Genomic DNA, 23,727 nt, shown 5'->3' with positions numbered 1-23,727 from the left:
AGATTTATAGTTACCAAATTTGGAAAATTCTGGCTATTATTTCTTCAAATATTTTTCTACTCTTTCTTCTCAGAGAATGAGTACCAATGCTGTGTTCATTTTTTTTCAGCCTGTTTTTCTGGTTTCATTTTGGATAATTTCTATTACTGTGTGCTGGTTTGAAAGGATTACATACTCTAGCAAAACCATGTTTTAATCCTGATCCAATCTTGTGGTAGCAAGTTTCTTTTAATCCCTATTCAATAATGTGGGTCAGAATATCTTGATTGGATTATCTCCACAGAGATGTGACTCGCCCAACTGTGGGTAGTAACCTTGATTAGAGGGAGATGTGACTCCACCCATTCCAGATGGGGTTTGATTAGTTTACTGGAATCCTTTAAAAGAGGAAACATTTTGGAGAAAATGAGAGAGTGCCATAGGAGAGCCATGAGAACAAGAGCCCACACAGCCAGAGATCTTTGGAGATGAAGAAGGAAAATGCCCCTGGGGTGGGGGTGGAGCTTCATGAAACAAGAAGCCTGGAGAGAAAGCTAGCAGATGTTGCCATGTTTGCCATGCGCCATTCCAGTTGAGAGAAAAACCCTGAATATCATTGGCCTTCTTAAACTGAGGAATCTTTCTCTGGATGCCTGAGATTGGACATTTCTATAGCCTTGCTTTAATTGGACATTTTTACAGATTTAGAACTACAAACTTGCGACTTATTAAATTCCCCTTTTAAAAAGCTGTTCCATTTCTGGATATTGCATTCTGCCAGCTAGCAAACTAGAACATGCTATAATTTCAGTCTTCTGCAATATCTAATCTGCTATTAATCCTAATAAATATATTTTTCATCTCAGCCATGGTAGTTTCATCTCTAGAAGTTGGATTTGCGTTTTTATATCTTTCATGTTTAATCTCTTCTCTAGTTTCTTTTTTTTTTTAAAGGAAAGGCAGAGAGAAGGAAGGAAGGATAGAAGGAAGGAAGGAAGGAAGAAAGGGAAACATTTTTAAACATTTTCTTGTTTTATTGTATTCTGTTTCTCCGTTTTTTGTTACATGGGCTGGGGCCGGGAATCGAACCGAGGTCCTCCGGCATAGCAGGCAAGCACTTTGCCCGCTGAGCCACCGCGGCCCCCCTCTTCTCTAGTTTCTTAAACTTATGAAATAGTTATAATAACCATTTTAACACATTTATCACTAATTCTATCATCTGTGTCATTTTTGGTTGATTTTAATGATTGATTTTTTCTCCTCATTATGGTCATATTTTTCTGCTTCTTGAATGCTGTGTAACTTTTTACTGGATATCAGACATTATGAGTTTTACCTTGTTGGGTGTTTGATTTTTTGGTATTTTGTAAATATCCTTGACCTTCCTTCTGGAGTGGTTAAGTTACTTGGAAACAGTTGAAAATTTTCAGGTCTTGCTTTTAGCTTTGCTAGACAGACTAAAGAGTATTTGGTCTGGAGCTAATTTTCTACCACTACTGAGATAAAAACCTTCTGAGTACTCTATATCAAAACTCCATATATTATAAGGCTTTTCACTCTGATCCTGTGTGCATCAGGGGCTTTATTTCCTCAAATACTATCAGATAGTATTTTCCATCTGGCCTCTGGAACTTTCTTTTGAGGAACACATTTGAGGGGGCCTTCTTTAGATCATCAGAGTATTCTGTGTAGTTTTCTCCTCTCTGGAGCTGTGCCCTATGAATTCTACCCTCCTTGGTTTCCCAAACTCCCAGTTCTATCTCCTTAACTCAGGACATCTCCTGGGCTCCACTTGTGTTTCTTCTCCCTATCTGTGGCCTAGAAACTCTCCAGGCAGTAGGCTGGGACAATCTTAGGGCTCAGATTCTTTGTTTTCCATCTTTCAGAGATCACTTTTCTTCACTGACTGATGTCCAACCTTTTTGCCATATATTGTTATTTTTCTTTAGATATTTCAGGTGTGATAGTAAATTTGGTTACTGTTACTCCATCTTGACATGAAACAGTAGTCATCATGATTTATTTTTATGCTTAAATTGTCCTAGACTTGGCCAGTTGGGTAGCCCCTTCAAGTTGGCTTCTAAGTTTTATTTGATATGCCTCATTATTCTTTGAGTCCTTTCCTTCTTTCTGGCACAAGGCATTCTACATTCAACTTGTATCTTCCTTGCTTCAGCTTGAAATTATCCATTTTCCTAAGCAACCATAGTTTCTATCTGAATGTGCTCATACTGTTGGGAAATTGCTGTCCTCAGGACTTCTCAATGAACAGAACTAAGGAATACACACACACAAACATATCAACATATATTCATGTATGCACACAAATGAACATACATACACACATATATGCATGCTGCCATATTTATATTTACTTCTATATATATTCATATTGATTAAAAACTATGAGCTTTTACCAGTGCCTTCAATTCCAATAAAATATCATAGGATTCATTCTAGTTTTCTTGGTTTGCATATCTGTAACTACCTTCTCTGGCACAGATAAATCTGGCTCTTTTTATTCTTAATATAGGTTCTGGTGTCAACCTGGCCAAGTGATGATGCCCAGTGGTCTGGTCAGGCAAGCTTTGGCCTGACTGTTGCTGCAAGGATATTTCATGGTTGGCTGATAAACTAGAAGGCTGTGTGTTAAATCATTAATCAGTTGATTATACCTGTGGCTGATTACATCTGTGATCAACTAAGGCATGCCTACCACTAATGAGACAATCCAGTCAGTTGAAAACTTTTAAGGAGGAAGAGAGACTTTTTCACTGCTTCTTCAGCCAGCAAGTCTCTCCTGTGGAGTTCATGCAGACACTTCATTGGAGCTGACAGCTTCACAGCCTGCTCTACAGATTTTGAACTCTTCCATTCCTACAGTTGCATGAGACACCTTTATAAATCTCATATTTACAGACATCTCCTGATGGTTCCATTTCTCTAGAGAATGCTAATAATATATATACTTATGGTATGTAACCAATCTTCCATTGCCACTGCTGACCTCTTGTGTAATTGTCTTCTTAATCCTCTTTGGGCTCTGAAGCCCCTCATTTGGCTACCAACACTGCTGCTCCCCTAATGGGTTCCCTCTTTATCCTGCTTGGCCTCTGTCACTCCTTGCCAGGCTGTACATCTGCCTTCCTCAAACCCCATGGGCTCTGAAATCCATGCTGGTTCAATGCCACTGATCCTATCTACCCACTTGTGTGCTATCCTCCTTATCCTGCTCAGAATCTGACATCCCATTCCAGGCCACTGCTGCCATTATTTCTCATCCCCCACATGGATGCCTATTATCAAATTTATTGATTTTTTGCCAATAAAATTGTGAAAAATGTTATCTTAGGATAATTTTACTTTATATTTCTCAAGTGAGGCTGGAGCATTTTAATTGTTTCAAAGTCATTTGTATCTCCTCTATGAATTGTCTGATCATATCTGTTCAATTTTTGTACTGGTTTATCGATCATTTTTATATGGACTTATCTATATTTACCTTTTCTACAATGAACATGCATTTTTTTGTAATAAGATACAAAAAAATTTATTTTAAAATATGCTTAAAAATTCATGTAATTTCCTGATGCAAGAAAAATACTTACAGTCCATGATAGCTAGTATTTTATTATAGATTCTTATACAGGGGTTTATTTTCATTTCTCTTTGTGGTGAAATCTTTTTAACTGACAGGGAATATGTGAGCTGAAAGGTCTAAGATACAGTTTGAGCTGTCTGTCTTTTGACCAAGGGCCACAGAAAAATCACAAACTCTCATAACTGTAAAGAATTTTGCAGGTCTATCCTAGTCATATTTCGGCTGTTCCAATGTCCTTGAGAGGCTGAAAGGTCATCGACAATGATCCCTATTTTATGGATTTCGAACCTAAGGCTTGGAAAGGTGAAGTGACTTTAAAGATTACTTTATTCTATATATTTGGGGTTCTACCATGAGTAAGTAGGGACAAGCTTTGGCTTGGATCCAGGTTTTCTGACTCACAGGTACTCTTCCTCATGGCAGCATTTTAAGTGAGGATCCCTATCCCAAGTAGTCAAGAGAAGCCAGATAGCTTCTGTTCTTCAGGATACCACAGAACAAGCCTTTGACAGGCCAGAGCTGTGCAGGCATAGTGGGACTCTGGGTGCCTAAGATTCAACTATGCTTACCTTTGGCAGCAGTCAGCATGGTAGAGGCTAGTTCACACTGCTGTGATTCCAAATGCCCAAGTGTGAACCAACGAGGATAACGGCTGGGTACCACGGACACCATATGATGAGGGTGGGAACTGTCACCTGTAGAAGCTGAGTTTTCTAGAACAGGCAACCTAAAAGAATCAGGAAAAGCCATCAGCCACCATCCAGACCCTTTGTCACTCTCAGTTACCTTAGAGAAGCTTGTTCTTTGCTGGGGAGTAACTGGGAAAGAAAGGGTTAACTAAGAGCTGTGAAAGTTTTTAAACCTAGGGTACTGTGTGCTATGTGAGGTGGGTGCTTGGGCACTTACAGAACTCAAATGGACTAGTCCTCACTGCAAATGGATTGGAAAGGCAGTTCAAGAGCCATAAGGTTATTTTAAAAAGTATAAGAGTTATATTCAGCAGGCCTTCCCTGTTTGAGCTGAGGAGTTCTCTCAGTCTTATGGTCTAACTAATTCTTCTGTGTGGTCTGTTGCATTCTAGAGGTCCATCTGCCTGAACCAAGGATCTTATAGTTTAGAAACAAGATGCCTATGCTGGTTTGAAAGGATGTATGTATGCTTGAAAAGCCATGTTTTAATCAAAATCCCATGTCGTGAAGGCAGAATAATCCTAATTCAATACTGCATGTAATTAGATCATCTCCCTGGAGATGTGATTTAATCAAGAGTGGTTGTTAAACTGGATTAGGTGGAGGTGTGCCTCCACCCATTTGGGTGGGTCTTGATTAGTGTACTGGAATCCTATAAAAGAGGAAACATTTTGGAGAAAAAGAGATTCAGAGAGGGCAGAGCAGAATGACAGAGTCATGAGAAGCAGAGTCCACCAGCCAGCGACCTTTGGAGATGAAGAAGGAAAATGCCTCCCGGGGAGCTTCATGAAACAGGAAGCCAGAAGAAGAAGCTAGTAGATGATGCCGTGTTTGCCATGTGCCCTTCCAGATGAGAGAGAAACTCTGACTGTGTTCATCATGTGCCTTTCCACTTGGGAGAGAAATCCTGAACTTCATCTGCCTTCTTGAACCAAGGTATCTTTCCGTGGATGCCTTAGATTGGACATTTCTATAGACTTGTTTTAATTGGGACATTATCTTGGCCTTAGAACTATAAACTAGCAACTTATTAAATTCCCCTTTTAAAAAGCCATTCCATTTCTGGTATATTGCATTCCAGCAGCTAGCAATCTAGAACAATGCCCATATCTCATTGTTTTCAAATCGTGTTATATACAAGCTTATCTGTACTTCCAGATGCATCTGGGGACTTGTGCCTGGGAACCATGACTCAACTGAGCTCAAAACCCTTCTCAAGGTGCCTAAATGGCTCCAGCACAGGGATGCTCTGGTCTTTGTGGTCCTATATCTCCATATTTATTAATACTCATGAAGGACAGGCTTGGTGGCAAGTCCAACCAAATAAAAGAGAGGGAGAGAGAAGAAAGTGAGATAAAGAAAAACAGCATTCAAGACTTCTGCTTTGGTGAAATTAATGGTGCTTAGAAAGGGCTACCCACCTCATGGCACGTAAGGCTAATTTATAGGACAGGTCTGGATCATGAGGCAGCAGAGCTGAGAATAAATACTTAGCAAAGGTGTGCATGGGCACACTCTCTCGGTGGATGACTTCTCCGAGACCACTGAAGGGGCCTCCTGTAGCAAAAAGAGAAGCCATTCAGTTATTTATCTGTATACTTCCATTTACCAGCATGGACTTGAGCCCCAGGATCATGCATGTGCCTGGTAGCCATGAGAACGTTCACTGCACGTCAATGCCATAAATGATCTTGTACCTGTGCTCTGTTAGATAGGGGAGCCCAGAGTCACTGTGCTGACAGTTTCTTCTCAACTTACCTTCCAGCAGTAAGATGCATTGTTTCTGCAGTGTTTGCACTAGCTCATCATCCAGTTGCAGCTCCTGGAGTCGACTCAGGAGCTGCTCCTCATTACGACACACCTTGTCCTGTGCATAGAGGCCTTCAGGCATCACTCTTTGTTGACCCATCCCCATCAGAGCAACTTCCAGGGCCAGTGACAGGTAGGACTCACTGAGGTTTGGGTAGCTTGCAGCCACAGGTACATGCTGGTACACAGGAGGTCTGCTTTCACTTACATCTGAGGGCAACAGGGCACAAAATTCCTGTGTCAGGCCTGATGGATTCTTCTACCCTGCTCTCCCTTTCTCTTTGGGATACAGTTTGATTAATAGCTATCACAGGGAAGCTGAGTCAGAACTCCAGGGCAGTAAGGAAAATAAACTGAAAACAAAAAAGTTACATAGAGCCAAAAAGATTTCTAGCTTCTTCCTAATATGGGAACTGGCTAGACCAGTTGGGGAAATATAAAACCTTATACTTATCTTTTGTTAGCACCTTATATAATGCCATAATTGTTTTGTTCTGTCTCTTTCCATCAGAGTGTTAGTACTTTAAAAGGAAGAGACTTTATCTTATTGTTTTTGGTATCTGCAGGACCGCCAGGTGGAACTAAGTACACATTAATGGTAGATGAATGAATTCCAGCGCAACTCAGGTTTTCAAGATGTAAGTGCTGCTGTGTAGATGAAACAGACAGAAGATGCTGATTCCCTATGCAGGGGATCAGAAGAAAGATTTAGGACAGTCCTTGCTTGGCTTAGGGCCACCCTTTGTATCTCCACCCAGAGAAATCTCAATCCATCCAGTAAATTCTTACGTTTATACACTTGCAACGTCTATGTTATTATTCTATATGTTCTACCACTAGACTCAGAGTTTCAGGAAAAGAGCACAGGTTTAGAAGTCAGAGTTTTGGTTTCTTTGCTTTTTCTCTTTGTGTATACAGTAAGTATTTATGGAGGACTACTACATGACAGGTAGTGTGCTAAGTGCTAGGATCACAAAGATGAGTAAGCCATAATTTTTGCTCTCAAGGAACTGACAATCTAGTAAGAGATACTTACTTGAAGAAAAATTGTAATTCAGTATACTATGTACTATAACAGATTTATATACACAAGATAGTAATGGCATAAAGGAGAGAAAAATTATTTCTCTTTCTAGTCCCGGCCACTTGGAGACTCTAATAAATTACTTACCCTCTGTTTCTCATTTGTAAACTTGGTATATGAAATCATCATGAAGAAGAAATTTCAATGGAAATCAGAGTATTGTGCAATTGCAAGGGATACAAACACACTGCTGCAAGTTTTCTCCCCCTCCCAGACTAATCTAACATTATTCTAGTCCTTCTTATTTTCTTTGAACTATAGTCCCTAGGCATTCATGCATTAAGAGAAGGGCAAACGAAGTCTAGCAAGGAAAAATGGGAAAGTAGGACAGGGCCAGACCACAGTGTAGCAGGAAGGCAGCAAAGAGAAGAAGCCCAAAGAAACTTCTCAGGGGAGGCCCAGTTTGGACAAAAAGAAGAAATGGCAGCAGGAGGAGCAGAACAAAGTCTGGCAGGGAGGATAGGACTGCTAAGGGCAGCCCTGTCTTGCCTCAGGCTGACCCCTGTACCTGATACTTCCAGATAGCCATCATCATTCAGGCGGCAGGCCTCAGTCAAAGTGAGAAATAGGCAGCCAATGGGATCCAGGGGATGGCCCACCCAGCCCTCCAGGTTTGTGATAGTTGTGGTTCCTCTCTGCAACAGTTCTGGAAGCAAGCAGGTCAAAATTTTAGAGAGTGAGAGACACATTGCTGTCCCTGCCTGAGGGTTTCCTCTTCAGTCTCTTTTTGGCCTTGGCCCTGAGAATCAAAGAAGAGCTTCCCTCATTGTCTTGCCTTTGCTGACAGCACTGGTCACAAGCTCACCAGCCAGCTGCAAGGTCATATGGATTGCATTTAGGCTGCCTACTGGCAGTGAATACATGTGGATACAGTTTTAAAATGTTTTTCTTGTATAAGATCTTATGTGGACCTTATAATGCTCTGTGAGGGAGGCAGGCTGGAATTATTATTCTCATTTACAGATGAGAGAACTGAGACTCATAGAGGTAAAGTGAGGTATTCTAGGTCATATAGCAGGTGGAATGATCTGGAATTCCTTAACCGCTATCATACCACTCCATGATACTTAATGAAAATTAAATCCTATGCCCTGTATCCCTTGAGGATGGATCTGCATTAGGGTTTAGATGGCTTCTAATCATTATACCTTTCTTCTGATGCTTGTAGATTTCCAGCTGCCGCTGTTGCTGTAACCTCAAAGTATTGATAATGGCCACTGTGAGTCTGAGAGCCTCTTTTGGATAACCATGGGAACGCAGGGCATCAACCCGGGCACAGGCTGTAGGCACATGTTCTACCAGATAAGAAGAAAATATTTTGGTTGAATTAAACTTTAAATCAGGAAAAATATGCTTGACAAAGGGAGTCTGTCTTCAGTGCAGTTCCTCAAATTCGACCTGACATCTACTGTGTATCAAGAACTGGGTTTTCTATTAAGGATATTAAGTTGAATAAATCACAGGCACTACCTTCAAAGAGCTACATTGCAGCCTCAGGGTGGGGGGTACGGTGTAGAAAAGAACACACCACTAGGATAATAAAATGTAGTCTCTCTTTGAAAACGTACTATGGGAACCCAGAGGAGTTAGGAACCAACAACTTTAAGGGAAACACATCACTCACTTATCAGTCCTACATTTCCTGAGAACCTACTACATGTCAGATAGCATGCTGGGCAAAGGAAATACAAAGATGAATAAGAAATGGCCACACCTTCAAAGAGCCCACAAATGATATGAAAAAGGTAATTACAAAACAGTTAAAAAGAAGTGAATTTAGAAAAATATACGGAGAGAAAATATTTAAGTTCAGCCTTGAAGGACAGGCAAGATTTTAAATAGGTAAACATTGAAAGGCATTCCTGACAAAAGGAACATATAAGCAAAGGTATACAGGTAAAACACACGAAAAAGTACAATATATAATATCTTCAGAGTATGGAAAATAGTTCATGTAACTAGAGTTAGGTTATGTGGCTGGAGATTGGCTGCAAAGGTAGACAAAGTTTGGAATGTGAAAAGCTTTGAATGCCATATTAAGAAATTAGGATCTATTTTAGGGATAGTGAAGGTCTAGTAAAGGCTTAAAAATGAATGTGTGATAATAATGAGATTTAGGTTTACTTTGTGATTACTTTTAAAGATAACATTAAAAATTACATAGAAAATTAGGAAATACAGATAAACAAACAAAAGATATTAATAATCATCTATAATCTCACTACCCAGATAATCAATTTCTCTATTCAATTTTTAATAAAAGTGGGATATATTATAAATATCATTTTGTAATTGGCTTTTTTCACTTACTAATATTTTGTGACTTACTTTCTATGTGGTTAAATATACTTCTATAACATTGCAAATGACATTCCACTTAATATGTATACTGTATACTATCCATTGAGCTAAACAGTCCTCTAATGTGGGACAATTAGATTGTTTCCAATTTTTCACATTTGCAAATTGTTTATATCCATGCCCTAATGAACCTCTAGCTTTCTTCTTCTTCTTTTATTAGAGAAGTTGTGATTTTACCAAACACTCATGCATAAAATACAGGATTCTCATATATCAGCCCATCATCAACACTTTGCATTGGTGTGGAACATTTGTTACTATTGATGATAGCACTTAAAAAAATGGTACTATTTTTTAACAGTAGTTACCTTTGTTATAATTGATGAAAGATTATTAAAATAGTTCTATCTACTGTCCATTATTTACATTGTCTTTTTTTTACCATATACCACTGTATTATCTCTGCTTTGTATAGTATCATACATTTGTTATATCCCAAGAAAAAACATTCTTATACATTTACCTACACAGTTCAGTGGTGTTGATTACACCCGCAATAATGTCTTATCATTACCACTACCCATTTCTAAACCTTTACAATGAGCCTAAATAGAAAATCTGTACATGTTAAACATCAAGTCTCCACTATCTAACCCAAATCCATCCCCTGGTAACTTATATCCTAAAATTCTAACTCTATGAGCCTGCTCATTATAATTAGTTCATATAAGTGAGATCATTTGTCCTTTTGTGTCTTATTTATTTCACGAACATACTGTCCTCAAGGTTCATCCATGTTGCCCACATGCATCAGGATGTCATTTCTTTTTTACAGCTGAATAATATTTCATCATATGTATATACCACATTTTGTTTATCAATTTATCAATTGATGGACACTTGGGTTGCTTCTATCTTTTGGCAATTGGGAATAATGCTGCTATGAACATCAGTGAGCAAATGTCAGTTCGAGTCCTTGCTCTCAATTCTTCTGGGTATATATCTAAGTAGCAGGATTGCTGGATCATATGACAATTAGTTTCCTGCAGAACCACTAAACTGTCTTCTACAGAGGCTGCACCCCTTTGCATTCCCACCAGCAGTGAAGGAGTGTTTTTATTTTCCCACATCATCTCCAATACTTGTAGTTTTATGTTTATTTAATAGTGAGCATTCTAGTAGGTGTGAGATGATATCTAATTTCACTGTGGTTTTGATTTGTATTTCCCTAAGAGCTAGTGATGTTGAGCATCTTTTCATGTGCTTTTTACCAATTTGTATTTCTTCTTTGGAAAAATGCCTACTTTTCCAAAGTTTAAATTGGATTGTCTTTTTATTGTTGAATTGTATATGATTTCTTTATATATTCTGGATATTAAATCCTTATCAAGTATGTGGTTTCCAAATACTTTCCCTCATTGAATAGGGTCTTTTCACTTTCTTGACAAAGTCCTTTGATGCCTAGAAGTTTCTAATTTTGAGGAGGTCCCATTTATCTATTTTTCTTTTATTGCTTGTACTTTGGGTATAAAGTCTAAGAAACCACTGCTTACCACAAGATCCTGAATATGCTTCCCTATATATTTTTTCCAGGAGTTTTATGGTCCTGGTTCTTAGTTTTAGGTCTTTGATCCATTTTGAGTTAATTTTTGTTTAAGGTGTGAGGTAGGGGTCCTCTTTCATTCCGTTGCATATTGATATCCGGTTCTCCCAGCACCATTTGTTGATGAGTCTTTTCTTCCCTACTTGAGTGGACTTGGCAGCCTTGTCAAATATCAATTTGCATAGATGTGAGGGGTCTATTTCTAAACTCTTGATTTGATTCTATTGTCAATATATCTGTCCTTGTGCTAGTACCATGCTGTTTTGACTACTGTAGCTTTGTAATATGCTTTAAAGTCAGGAAATTTGAGTTCTCCAATTTCGTTCTTCTTTTTCAAGATGTTTTTAGCTAATCAAGGCCCCTTACCCATCCAAATAAACTTGATAATTGGCTTTTCTATTTCCATTTATTTAGGTCTTGTTTGATTTCTTTTAGCAATGCTATGTAGTATTCTGTGTACAAGTCCTTCACATCCTTGGTGAAACTTATTCCTAGATATTTGATTATTTTATTTGCTATTACAAATGGATTTTTTTTCTTGATTTATTCCTCAGATTGCTCATTACTAGTGTATGGAAATACTACTGGTTTTTGTCTGTTGATCTTGTATCCTGGCACTTTGCAGAATTTATTTATTAGCTCTAGCTGCTTTGTTGTAGATTTTTTGGGACTTACAATACTTAGGATCATATAATCTGCAAATAGTAAAAGTTTTACTTCTTCCTTTCCAATTTAGATGCATTTTGTTTCTTTTTCTTGCCTAACTGTGGTAGCTAGAAATTCTAGCACAGTGTTAAGTAACAGTGTTGACAGTAGGCAACCTTATCTTGTTTCAGGTCTGTGCTGGTTTGAAACTATTATGTACCCCAGGAAAGCCATGTTCTTTAAATCCTAATCCAATCTTGTAGGAGCACACCCATTATAGGGTGGATCTTTTTATTAGGTTGTTTTCATGGAGATGCAATTCACCCAACTGTGGGTGGGACCTTTTGATTCGTTGGAGATGTGAACCCACTCATTCAAGGTGGGTCTTAATTAGTTTATTGGAATCCTTAAAAGAGCTCACAGAGAGCAAAAGAGTTCAGAGCCAATAGAGCAAATGCCCAGACATAGATGCTTGGAGATGCAGAAAGCCCCTTGGCAGAAGCCAGAAGGACCCACAGGAAATGAGAGAGCATTTTGAAACCAACTTTGGAGGGCCAGTAGAGTTGTCATGTGCCTTCCATGATGCTGCCTTTCCTCCAAGAAGGTATCTTCTTTTTGGTGCCTTAATTTGGATATTTTCATGGCCTGAGAATTGTAACTTGTAACTTAATAAATCCCCTTTATAAAAGTCAATCAGTTCTGGTATATTGCATTCTGACAGCTTTAGCAAACTGAAAAAATTATTATTGTAGAGGTGTCTGTTTCTCCTTTCAGTTTTGCCATTAGTTGCCTCATGTGCTTGGGGCATCATGGTTAGGCACATAACTATTTATAACTGTTATTTCTTCCCAGTGGGTTGTCCTTTTTATTACTATATAGTATCTTTTGTCTCTTATGATAGCTTTGCATTTAAAGACTATTAAAGACTATAGCTATCCCAACTCTTTTTTTGGTTACTGTTTTTGTTACTGTGGAATATCTTTTTCCAGCCATTCATTTTCAATCTATTCGTGACCTTGGATATAAAGTAAATCTCTTGTAGACAGTATACAATTGGATCATACTTTTTAATTCATTCTATCAATCTGTGTCTTTTTCTTGGGGGAGTTTAGTCCATTAACATTCAGTGTTATTACTGTAAGGACAGTACTTCAATCATTTTATCCTTTGTTGTTTTACATGTTATATCTTATTTTTGTCTCTTTCTTTTTATCCTTTTAGTTACCTTGTTGATAAATCTGCATTTCAACACTCTCCTCCAAGCCTCTCCTGTCTTTTCCTTTCAGCCTGAAGACTTCCTTTTAGTATTTTTTGTAGGGCAGATCTCTTGTTCACAAGCTCTCTTTCTGTTTATCTGTAAATATTTTAAACTCTCCCTCATTTTTGAAAGACAGTTTTGCCAGATAAAATTTCTGGTTGGCAATTTTTATCTTTCAGTATCTTAAATATATCATACCACTACTTTCTTGCTTCTATTGTTTCTGATGAGAAATTGGCAGTTAGTCTTATTGTGGCTCCCTCAATGAATAAGTTTTCTCAAAATGAATGAATCAGTTTTCTTTGCTGATTCTCTATCTTTGTCATTTAACATTGTCATTAGTATGTGTCCTGGCGTAGGTCTATTAGGATTTAGTCTGTTTGGAGTACATTGCACTTTTTGAACATATATGTTTAAGTCTTTCATAAGAATTGGGAAGTTTTCAGTATTACTTCCTCAAATATTCCTTCTGCCCCTTTTCCCTTCTCTTACACCCATGAAACATATGTTTGTGTGTTTTGTGCTGTCACTCAAGTCCCTGGCCCCTGCTCATTTTTTTCCCCATTCTTTTCTTTATCTGTTCTTCTATTTGTAGGATTTCAATTTTCTTGTCTTCTAGTTTGCTGATTCTTTCCTCTGCCTGTTCAAATCTGCTGCTGTTGTAGGTGTATTTTAAATTTCTTCTATTGTAACTTTCATCTTTACAATTTTGTTATGTTTATTTTTATACTTTCAAATTCTTTTTTTATCTTAAACACTTTTTTTCCTTTTTTAATTGACAAACCAAAACAACATACAAACACGAACATTCTTAACATATACATGGTGTACAATCAATGGCTCACAATATCATCTCATACTAGTATATTCATCACCAGGATAATTTTTTAGAACATTTAAATCACTCCAGAAAAAGAAATAAAAAGAAAAAAGACAAAACTCATACATAACATACCCCTTATCCCTCCCTCTCATTGACCACTAGTATTTCCATCTACCCAGTATATTTTAACCTTTGCCCCCTATTTTTTTCTATACTGCTTACCACTCCCTTTCATTGATCACTAGTATTTCAGCCTACTCCATTTGTTTTAACATGTGTTTCCCCATGATTTATTTATTTTTAAATTAATTTATTTTTTACTTATGGTACATAACCACATACAAGCACAAACATTCTTATCATATGATCATTCCTTTCTTATATAATCAATAACTCACACTATCATCACATAGTTGTATATTCATCATCATGATCATTTCTTAGAACATCTGCATCAATTCAGAAAAAGCAATGAAAAGAAAACAGAAAAAAATTCATACATACCACACCCCTTACCCCTCCCCTTCACCGATCATCAGCATTTCAATCTACTAAATTTAATCTACTAAATTCAATCTCACAGATTAACATTTGTTCCCCCTATTATTTATTTATTTTTAATCCATATGTTTTATTTGTCTGTCGATAAGGTAGACAAAAGGAGCATCAGACACAAGGCTCTCACAACGACATAGTCACACTACGACAGCCATATCATCATACAATTTTCTTCAAGAAACATGGCCACCAGCACACAGCTCCACATTTTCAGGCCGTTCCCTCCAGCCTCTCCATTACACCTTAACTAAACAGGTGATATCTATTTAATGCGTAAGAATAATCTCCAGGATAACCTCTCAACTCTTTTTGGAATCTCTCAGTCACTGACACTTTATTTTGTCTCATTTCACTCTTCTCCTTTTGGTCAAGAAGATTTCCTCAATCCCTTGATACTGAGTTCCAGCTCTTTCTAGGATTTCTGTCCCACGTTGCCAGGAAGGTCCACACCCCATAGAGAGGGGGAGGGCAGTGAGTTTGCTTGCTGTGTCGGTTGAGAGAGAGAGGCCACATTGAGCAACAGAAGAGGTTCTCTTGCAGGTGACTCTTAGGCCTAATTTTAAGTAGGCTTAGCCTATCCTTTGTGGGATTAAGTTTCATATGAACAAACCCCAAGATTTGTATGATAGGTTCGGCGTACTGCTTTGGCTGTCCCCACTGCCTGTGAGAATATCAAGAATTCTCCACTTGGGGAAATTGAATTTTCCCCCTTTCTCACCATTTCCCCTACGGGACTCTGCAAATACTTCCCTATCCACTGTTCAAATTGCTCTGGGATTTATCTGGGCATCATTCTGGACAAATCTACAAAATCTCATGCCCTACTCAAGGTTCCAACTGCTATGGTGTTCGATTAAGCTGTCCACATAAGTGGACTAGTGCATAGGAAATGCACTAGTCAAAATATAAATTTTGTACCAAATAAACATTTTTTGCTTGTCTCACACATACATTAAAGTTTTAAAATATTAATTACCATCTATTTTCAACACCCTGCATTATTGACATTCCTTTGTTCTTCCTCATGCAGAAACATTTTTAAATTTGCACATTTAGTCACTATCATTATACACTCTAGGCATTCCTCAATTATACCATCAAATTCTTCTTTATGCTCACCCAGTGTCTTCTTAATATCCTTTATCTCTTTGGCCATATTTTCCTTCATATTCTTATATTGATTTAGATGTGTTTAATCATCTTTGATTAGTTGTTCCAAATTCTGTGTCTCCTCTGAAGCTTTTAATATTTCTTTGACTGGGCCATCTCTTCCTGTTTCTTAGTATGGTTTGTAATTTTTTTTTTTTATATTTAGGCATCTGACTACTTGATGAGTTTACTCTGAAGGTGAGTTTCTCTCTCTTGCCTATGGTTTTATTGTTGATTGGTTTTTTGTTAAAGCTCTTTTGACACTTGTTTCAACTTATTCTAGACCTTGTTTGATTAGATTTTTCAGCTCTTCGTCATCTGATTCTTGCCCTGGATATGTGGTATAATTTTTATAATTGCGCTATTTGTGCAATTGTTTCATCCCCAAGTGAAAAGCTTCGTTTCTTCTGTACCGCCTCTGAAAATCTGTTCAATTGTTTTTGTTTTGACTCTCTATATTTCTTTATTTTTAAACTTTTTTTAATTTTAGAATATAATATATATACAAAGTAAAGAAAGAAAAAAGCAAAAGAAAGAAAAAAGTAGTTACTGGACAGATCCCAAAGTTTGTCATGGGCTACCATACTATCATCTCAGATTCTTCCTTCTAATGCACTAGAATGTAGGAGGCTAGAAAGAATAAATATATATATATATTTTGGACTTTTTTTTTTTTTACTTTTTAAAAATTTAATTGTGAAAAATAGCATATATGCAAAAAAGCAATACATTTCCAAGTACATTTTAACAAGTAGTTATACAATAGATTTTAAAGCTTGGTATGGGTTTATAGGTCCATGATTTTTCCTTGTTTCTTTTTTTTTGTATGAATTAAAGAAAAAAAAGAAATAACACAACATTTAGAAATCATTCCATTCTACATATGCAATCAGTAATTCTTAATATCATCACATAGATGTATGATCATCATTTCTAAGTACATTTGCATCGATTTAGGAAAAGAACTAGCAAAACAACAGAAAAAGATATAGAATGTTAATATAGAGAAAAAAATAATAATAAAAAAAGAAAAGGAAAAAGAATAAAAAACAAAAGACACAAACAAACAAACAAACAACAACAACAAAAAACTATAGCTCAGATGCAGCTTCATTCAGTGTTTTACCATAGTTACATTACAATTAGGTATTATTGTGCTGTCCATTTTTGAGTTTTTGTATCTAGTCCTGTTGCACAGTCTGCATTCCTTCAGCTCCAATTACCCATTATCTTACCCTGTTTCTAACTCCTGCTGGTCTCTGTTACCAATGACATATTCCAAGTTTATTCTCAAATGTCGGTTCACATCAGTGGGACCATACAGTATCTGTCCTTTAGTTTTTGGCTAGACTCACTCAGCATAATGTTCTCTAGGTCCATCCATGTTATTACATGCTTCATAAGTTTATTCTGTCTTAAAGCTGCATAATATTCCATTGTATGTATATACCACAGTTTGTTTAGCCACTCATCTGTTGATGGACATTTTGGCTGTTTCCATCTCTTTGCAATTGTAAATAATGCTGCTATAAATCGTGCAAATGTCCGTTTGTGTCTTTGCCCTTAAGTCCTCTGAGTAGATACCTAGCAATGGTATTGCTGGGTCGTATGGCAATTCTATATTCAGTTTTTTGAGGAACCGCCAAACTGCCTTCCACAGTGGTTGCACCATTTGACATTCCCACCAACACTGGATAAGTGTGCCTCTTTCTCCGCATCCTCTCCAGCACTTGTCATTTTCTGTTTTTTGATAATGGCCATTCTGGTGGGTGTGAGATGATATCTCATTGTGGTTTTGATTTGCATTTCTCTAATGGCCAGGGACATCGAGCATCTCTTCGTGTGCCTTTTGGCCATTTGTATTTCCTCTTCTGAGAGCTGTCTGTTCAAGTCTTTTTCCCATTTTGTAATTGGGTTGGCTGTCTTTTGGTTGTTGAGTTGAACAATCTCTTTATAAATTCTGGATACTAGACCTTTATCTGATATGTCATTTCCAAATATTGTCTCCCATTGTGTAGGCTGTCTTTCTACTTTCTTGATGAAGTTCTTTGATGCACAAAAGTGTTTAATTTTGAGGAGCTCCCATTTATTTATTTCTTTCTTCAGTGCTCTTGCTTTAGGTTTAAGGTCCATAAAACCGCCTCCAATTGTAAGTTTCATAAGATATCTCCCTACATTTTCCTCTAACTGTTTTATGGTCTTAGACCTAATGTTTAAATCTTTGATCCATTTTGAGTTAACTTTTGTATAGGGTGTGAGATACGGGTCCTCTTTCATTCTTTTGCACATGGATATCCAGTTCACTAGGCACCATTTATTGAAGAGACTGTTCTGTCCCAGGTGAGTTGGCTTGACTGCCTTATCAAAGATCAAATGTCCATAGATGAGAGGGTCTATATCTGAGCATTCTATTCGATTCCATTGGTCGATATATCTATCTTTATGCCAGTACCATGCTATTTTGACCACTGTGTCTTCATAATATGCCTTAAAGTCAGGCAGCGTGAGACCTCCAGCTTCGTTTTTTTTCCTCAAGATACTTTTAGCAATTCGGGGCACCCTGCCCTTCCAGATAAATTTGCTTATTGGTTTTTCTATTTCTGAAAAATAAGTTGTTGGGATTTTGATTGGTATTGCATTGAATCTGTAAATCAATTTAGGTAGAATTGACATCTTAACTATATTTAGTCTTCCAATCCATGAACACGGTATGCCCTTCCATCTATTTAGGTCTTCTGTGATTTCTTTTAACAGTTTTTTGTAGTTTTCTTTGTATAGGTTTTTTGTCTCTTTGGTTAAATTTATTCCTAGGGATTTTATTCTTTTAGTTGCAATTGTAAATGGAATTCCTTTCTTGATTTCCCCCTCATCTTGTTCATTGCTAGTGTATAGAAATGCTACAGAGTTTGAATGTTGATCTTGTAACCTGCTACTTTGCTGTACTCATTTATTAGCTCTAGTAGTTTTGTTGTGGATTTTTCCGGGTTTTCGACGTATAATATCATATCGTCTGCAAACAGTGATAGTTTTACTTCTTCCTTTCCAATTTTGATGCCTTGTATTTCTTTTTCTTGTCTAATTGCTCTGGCTAGAATCTCCAACATGATGTTGAATAATAGTGGTGATAATGGACATCCTTGTCTTGTTCCTGATCTTAGGGGGAAAGGTTTCAATTTTTCCCCATTGAGGATGATATTAGCTGTGGGTTTTTCATATATTCCCTCTATCATTTTAAGGAAGTTCCCTTGTATTCCTATCTTTTGGAGTGTTTTCAACAGGAAAGGATCTTGAATCTTGTCAAATGCCTTCTCTGCATCAATTGAGATGATCATGTGATTTTTCTGCTTTGATTTGTTGATGTGGTGTATTACATTAATTGATTTTCTTATGTTGAACCATCCTTGCATACCTGGGATGAATCCTACTTGGTCATGATGTATAATTCTTTTAATGTGTTGTTGGATACGATTTGGTAGAATTTTATTGAGGATTTTTGCATCTATATTCATTAGAGAGATTGGCCTGTAGTTTTCTTTTTTTGTAATATCTTTGCCTGGTTTTGGTATGAGGGTGATGTTGGCTTCATAGAATGAATTAGGTAGTTTTCCCTCCGCTTCAATTTTTTTGAAGAGTTTGAGGAGAGTTGGTAAAAATTCTTTCTGGAATGTTTGATAGAATTCAGATGTGAAGCCATCCGGTCCTGGACTTTTCTTTTTAGGAAGCTTTTGAATGACTGATTCAATTTCTTTACTTGTGATTGGTTTGTTGAGGTCATCTATGTCTTCTTGAGTCAAAGTTGGTTGTTCATGTCTTTCCAGGAACCCGTCCATTTCCTCTAAATTGTTGTATTTATTAGCGTAAAGTTTTTCATAGTATCCTATTATTACCTCCTTTATTTCTGTGAGGTCAGTAGTTATGTCTCCTCTTCCATTTCTGATCTTATTTATTTGCATCCTCTCTCTTCTTTTTGTCAATCTTGCTAAGGGCCCATCAATCTTATTGATTTTCTCATAGAACGAACTTCTGGCCTTATTGATTTTCTCTATTGTTTTCATGTTTTCAATTTCATTTATTTCTGCTCTAATCTTTGTTATTTCTTTCCTTTTGCTTGCTTTGGGATTAGTTTGCTCTTCTTTCTCCAGTTCTTCCAAATGGATAGTTAATTCCTGAATTTTTGCCTTTTCTTCTTTTCTGATATAGGCATTTAGGGCAATAAATTTCCCTCTTAGCACTGCCTTTGCTGCGTCCCATAAATTTTGATATGTTGTGTTTTCATTTTCATTCACCTTGAGGTATTTGCTAATTTATCTAGCAATTTCTTCTTTGACCCACTCGTTGTTTAGGAGTGTGTTGTTGAGCCTCCACGTATTTGTGAATTTTCTGGCACTCCGCCTATTATTGATTTCCAACTTCATTCCTTTATGATCCGAGAAAGTGTTGTGTATGATTTCAATCTTTTTAAATTTGTTAAGACTTGCTTTGTGACCCAGCATATGGTCTATCTTTGAGAATGATCCATGAGCACTTGAGAAAAAGGTGTATCCTGCTGTTGTGGGATGTAATGTCCTATAAATGTTTGTTAAGTCTAGCTCATTTATAGTAATATTCAGATTCTCTATTTCTTTTTTGATCCTCTGTCTAGATGTTCTGTCCATTGATGAGAGTGGGGAATTGAAGTCTCCAACTATTATGGTATATGTGTCTATTTCCCTTTTCAGTGATTGCAGTGTATTCCTCACGTAATTTGGGGCATTCTGGTTCGGTGCATAAATATTTATGATTGTTATATCTTCTTGTTTAATTGTTCCTTTTATTAGTATATAGTGTCCTTCTTTGTCTCTTTTAACTGCTTTACATTTGAAGTCTAATTTGTTGGATATTAGTATAGCTACTCCTGCTCTTTTCTGGTTGTCATTTGCATGAAATATCTTTTCCCAACTGTTCACTTTCAACCTATGTTTATCTTTGGGTCTAAGATGTGTTTCCTGTAGACAGCATATAGAAGGATCCTTTTTTTTAATCCATTCTGCCAGTCTATGTCTTTTGATTGGGGAATTCAGTCCATTAACATTTAGTGTTATTACTGTTTGGATAATATTTTCCTCTACCATTTTGCCTTTTTATTATATATATCATATCTGATTTTCCTTCTTTCTACACTCTTCTCCATACCTCTCTCTTCTGTCTTTTCGTATCTGACTCTAGTGCTCCCTTTAGTATTTCTTGCAGAGCTGGTCTCTTGGTCACAAATTCTCTCAGTGACTTTTTGTCTGAAAATGTTTTAATTTCTCCCTCATTTTTGAAGGACAATTTTGCTGGATATAGAAGTCTTGGTTGGCAGTTTTTCTCTTTTAGTAATTTAAATATATCATCCCACTGTCTTCTAGCTTCCATGGTTTCTGCTGAGAAATCTACACATAGTCTTATTGGATTTCCCTTGTATGTGATGGAATGTTTTTCTCTTGCTGCTTTCAAGATCCTCTCTTTCTCTTTGACCTCTGACATTCTAACTAGTAAGTGTCTTGGAGAACGTCTGTTTGGGTCTATTCTCTTTGGGGTGCGCTGCACTTCTTCGATCTGTAATTTTAGGTCTTTCATAAGAGTTGGGAAATTTTCAGTGATAATTTCTTATATTAGTCTTTCTCCTCCTTTTCCCTTCTCTTCTCCTTCTGGGACGCCCACAGCATGTATATTTGTGCGGTTCATGTTGTCCTTGAGTTCCCTGATACCCTGTTCAAATTTTTCCATTCTTTTCCCGATAGTTTCTGTTTCTTTTTGGAATTCAGATGTTCCATCCACCAATTCACTAATTCTAGCTTCTGTCTCTTTAAATCTACCATTGTAGGTATCCATTGTTTTTTCCATCTTTTCTACTTTGTCCTTCACTCCCATAAGTTCTGTGATTTGTTTTTTCAGTTTTTCTATTTCTTCTTTTTGTTCAGCCCATGTCTTTTTCATGTCCTCCCTCAATTTATTGATTTGGTTTTTGAAGAGGTTTTCCATTTCTGTTCGTATATTCAGCATTAGTTGTCTCAGCTCCTGTATCTCATTTGAACTATTGGTTTGTTCCTTTAACTGGGCCATATCTTCAATTTTCCGAGCGTGATCCATTATTTTCTGCTGGCGTCTGGGCATTTAATCAGATTTCCCTGGGTGTGGGACCCAGCAGGTTGAAAGATTTTTCTGTGAAATCTCTGGGCTCTGTTTTTCTTATCCTGCCCAGTAGGTGGTGCTTGTGGTGCTCGTCTGTCTGTGGGTCCCAGCAGTAAAAGATGCTGTGGCTCCTTTAACTTTGGAAAACTCTCGCTGTGGGGGAGGGTCGCCAGCTGAAACGGCTTGGGGGAATGCCAATCCGAATCTCCCAGCCGGCCTGGGGATCTGCGTGTGGGAAGGGTCGCCGGCCTCCGCGGCTTGGGGGAGTGCCTGTCCAAATTTCCCAGCCGGCCTGGGGTACCAAGCGTGGTGGGGGGGCGCCGGCCTCCACGGTTTGGGGGAGCACCTGTCCAAATTTCCCAGTCGGCCCGGGGCATCAAGTGTGGTGGGCGGGCGCCAGCCTCCACGGCTTGGGGGAGCTCCTGTCCAAATTTCCCAGCCGGCCCGGGGCACCAAGCGTGGCCAGGGGGGCGCCAGCTGCCACGGCTTGGGGGAGAGCGTATCCACGGTTCCCAGCCGGACCGGGAAGCCATGTGTTTGGAAGGGACCCCGGTCGCCGGTCTCCGCGGCTTGGGGGATCTCCATTCCAATTCTCCCAGCTGGTCCGGGGGTTCACGCGTTTGGGGGGGGTGCTAGCTGCCGCGGCTTGAGGGGATCACCTGTCCAATTCTCTCAGCCAGCCTGGGAAGGAAGGAGGGAGGGACTCCGGCCGCCTGCTGCCCCGGCCCGGGGAAGCGTGCGCCCCTCGGTGATCTCACCGCAGCAGGTTCTCCCAGCTAGTCAGCCATTCCAGAATGGGGTACGCTGTCTTCTTGGTTTCTGTCGTGGCTCCGGGAGCTGTTCTGTACCGTTTCTACTTCCCTAGTAGCTGTTCTGGAGGAGGAACTAAGACCCGCGCGTCTTACTAAGCTGCCATCTTGTCCGGAAGTCCTTTCCTTTTTTCTTCTAGCTCAGAATAAATATTTTTTTATCATCACAATCAACATTTTTTCTTTTTTGTGAAAAATAAGAGATATACAAAAAAGCAATAAATTTCAAAGCACAGCAGAATTTGTTGTAAAAAAGATTTCAGTTTGGTATGGGTTACAATTCCACAATTTTAGGTTTTTACTTCTAGCTACTTTATGATACTGCAGACTAAAAAGAAATATCAATTTAATGATTCAGCAATCATACTCATTTGTTAAACACTACCTTCTCTGTATAAGTCTACCATTACCTTTGATCTTTCTGTCCCACTCTTTAGGCATAATTAGGCTATAGCCATTCGAACTTTTCAGTGTTAGAAGGGGCTGTTAGTATGGGATAGGGGCCAAGATGGCGGTTTAGCAATGTGCGCGTTTCAGTTCGTCCTCCAGAACAACTACTAAATAACCAGAAACAATACAGAACAGCTCCCGGAGCCACATCAGTGACCCAACACACAGCGTACCCCAGTCTGGACCAGCTGGACCAGCCGCGAGCCTTCCCAGAACCATGAGTTCCCCAAGCTGCAGCGGCTGGCGCCCAGCGCCCCTCCCCCACAGGTGGCTTCCCAGAGGGAAAGGAAAAAACTCTAACAGCAACAGGGGTTGAGTCCAACCAAACACCAATTGAGGCATTAATTAACAAATTCTGACTACTAAAAATAGACCCCCAGCTCAGGAGAACCTGGTCAAGGTGGAGGTCGCTCATTGGGCTAACGGAAAAAGAGGAAAGGGGAGGAAACAGAGGTTTTTGTGGCAGTTTTTGTATTGAGACTTGGCTGCCTCTGGATTCAGCGGCAGGACTTCCTGGGCTGCAACTGCCCCAGGCATAGGCAGAAACGCACTGCTTTCAGGGCTGTCTCCCACCTGTGCCTTCCCCAGGGGAGAGGTGAAGCCCAACTCATGTGGAATCTCTCCCTCAAGGAATTCAGACCCCAGGGTTTGGCAATTTGAAGCCATTAAAACCAGCCTACAACCTCTCCTCTGTCTCCACCACAGCCCCAGCAGGGAGAGTCTGCCAAAGTTAAAGGTACTGCATCATCTTATGCTGGTGGGACCTGCAGTCAGACAAGTGCCACATACTGGGCAGGATAAGAAAAACAGAGCCCA

At 38.5% G+C, this 23,727-nt stretch overlaps 1 protein-coding gene across 2 annotated transcripts in view; it reads right to left on the bottom strand.

Annotated features, from left to right (window-relative positions):
• ZSWIM5 (zinc finger SWIM-type containing 5) overlaps positions 1-23,727 on the bottom strand; it is a 339,569-nt gene that overhangs the window by 25,992 nt on the left and 289,850 nt on the right. For both annotated transcript variants that reach the window (XM_077149864.1, XM_077149865.1), the window contains exons 7-11: positions 8,311-8,457; positions 7,671-7,808; positions 6,028-6,288; positions 5,691-5,826; positions 4,150-4,307 (exon numbers count right to left, since the gene is read on the bottom strand). In XM_077149864.1, coding sequence (XP_077005979.1) covers positions 4,150-4,307; positions 5,691-5,826; positions 6,028-6,288; positions 7,671-7,808; positions 8,311-8,457 — 840 coding nt within the window. The remainder of the gene's footprint in view (positions 1-4,149; positions 4,308-5,690; positions 5,827-6,027; positions 6,289-7,670; positions 7,809-8,310; positions 8,458-23,727) is intronic.

The sequence above is a fragment of the Tamandua tetradactyla genome, chromosome 2 (assembly GCF_023851605.1).
Source record: "Tamandua tetradactyla isolate mTamTet1 chromosome 2, mTamTet1.pri, whole genome shotgun sequence".
Lineage (NCBI taxonomy): Eukaryota > Metazoa > Chordata > Mammalia > Pilosa > Myrmecophagidae > Tamandua > Tamandua tetradactyla.
This window is presented reverse-complemented; position numbering and strand designations above follow the sequence as displayed.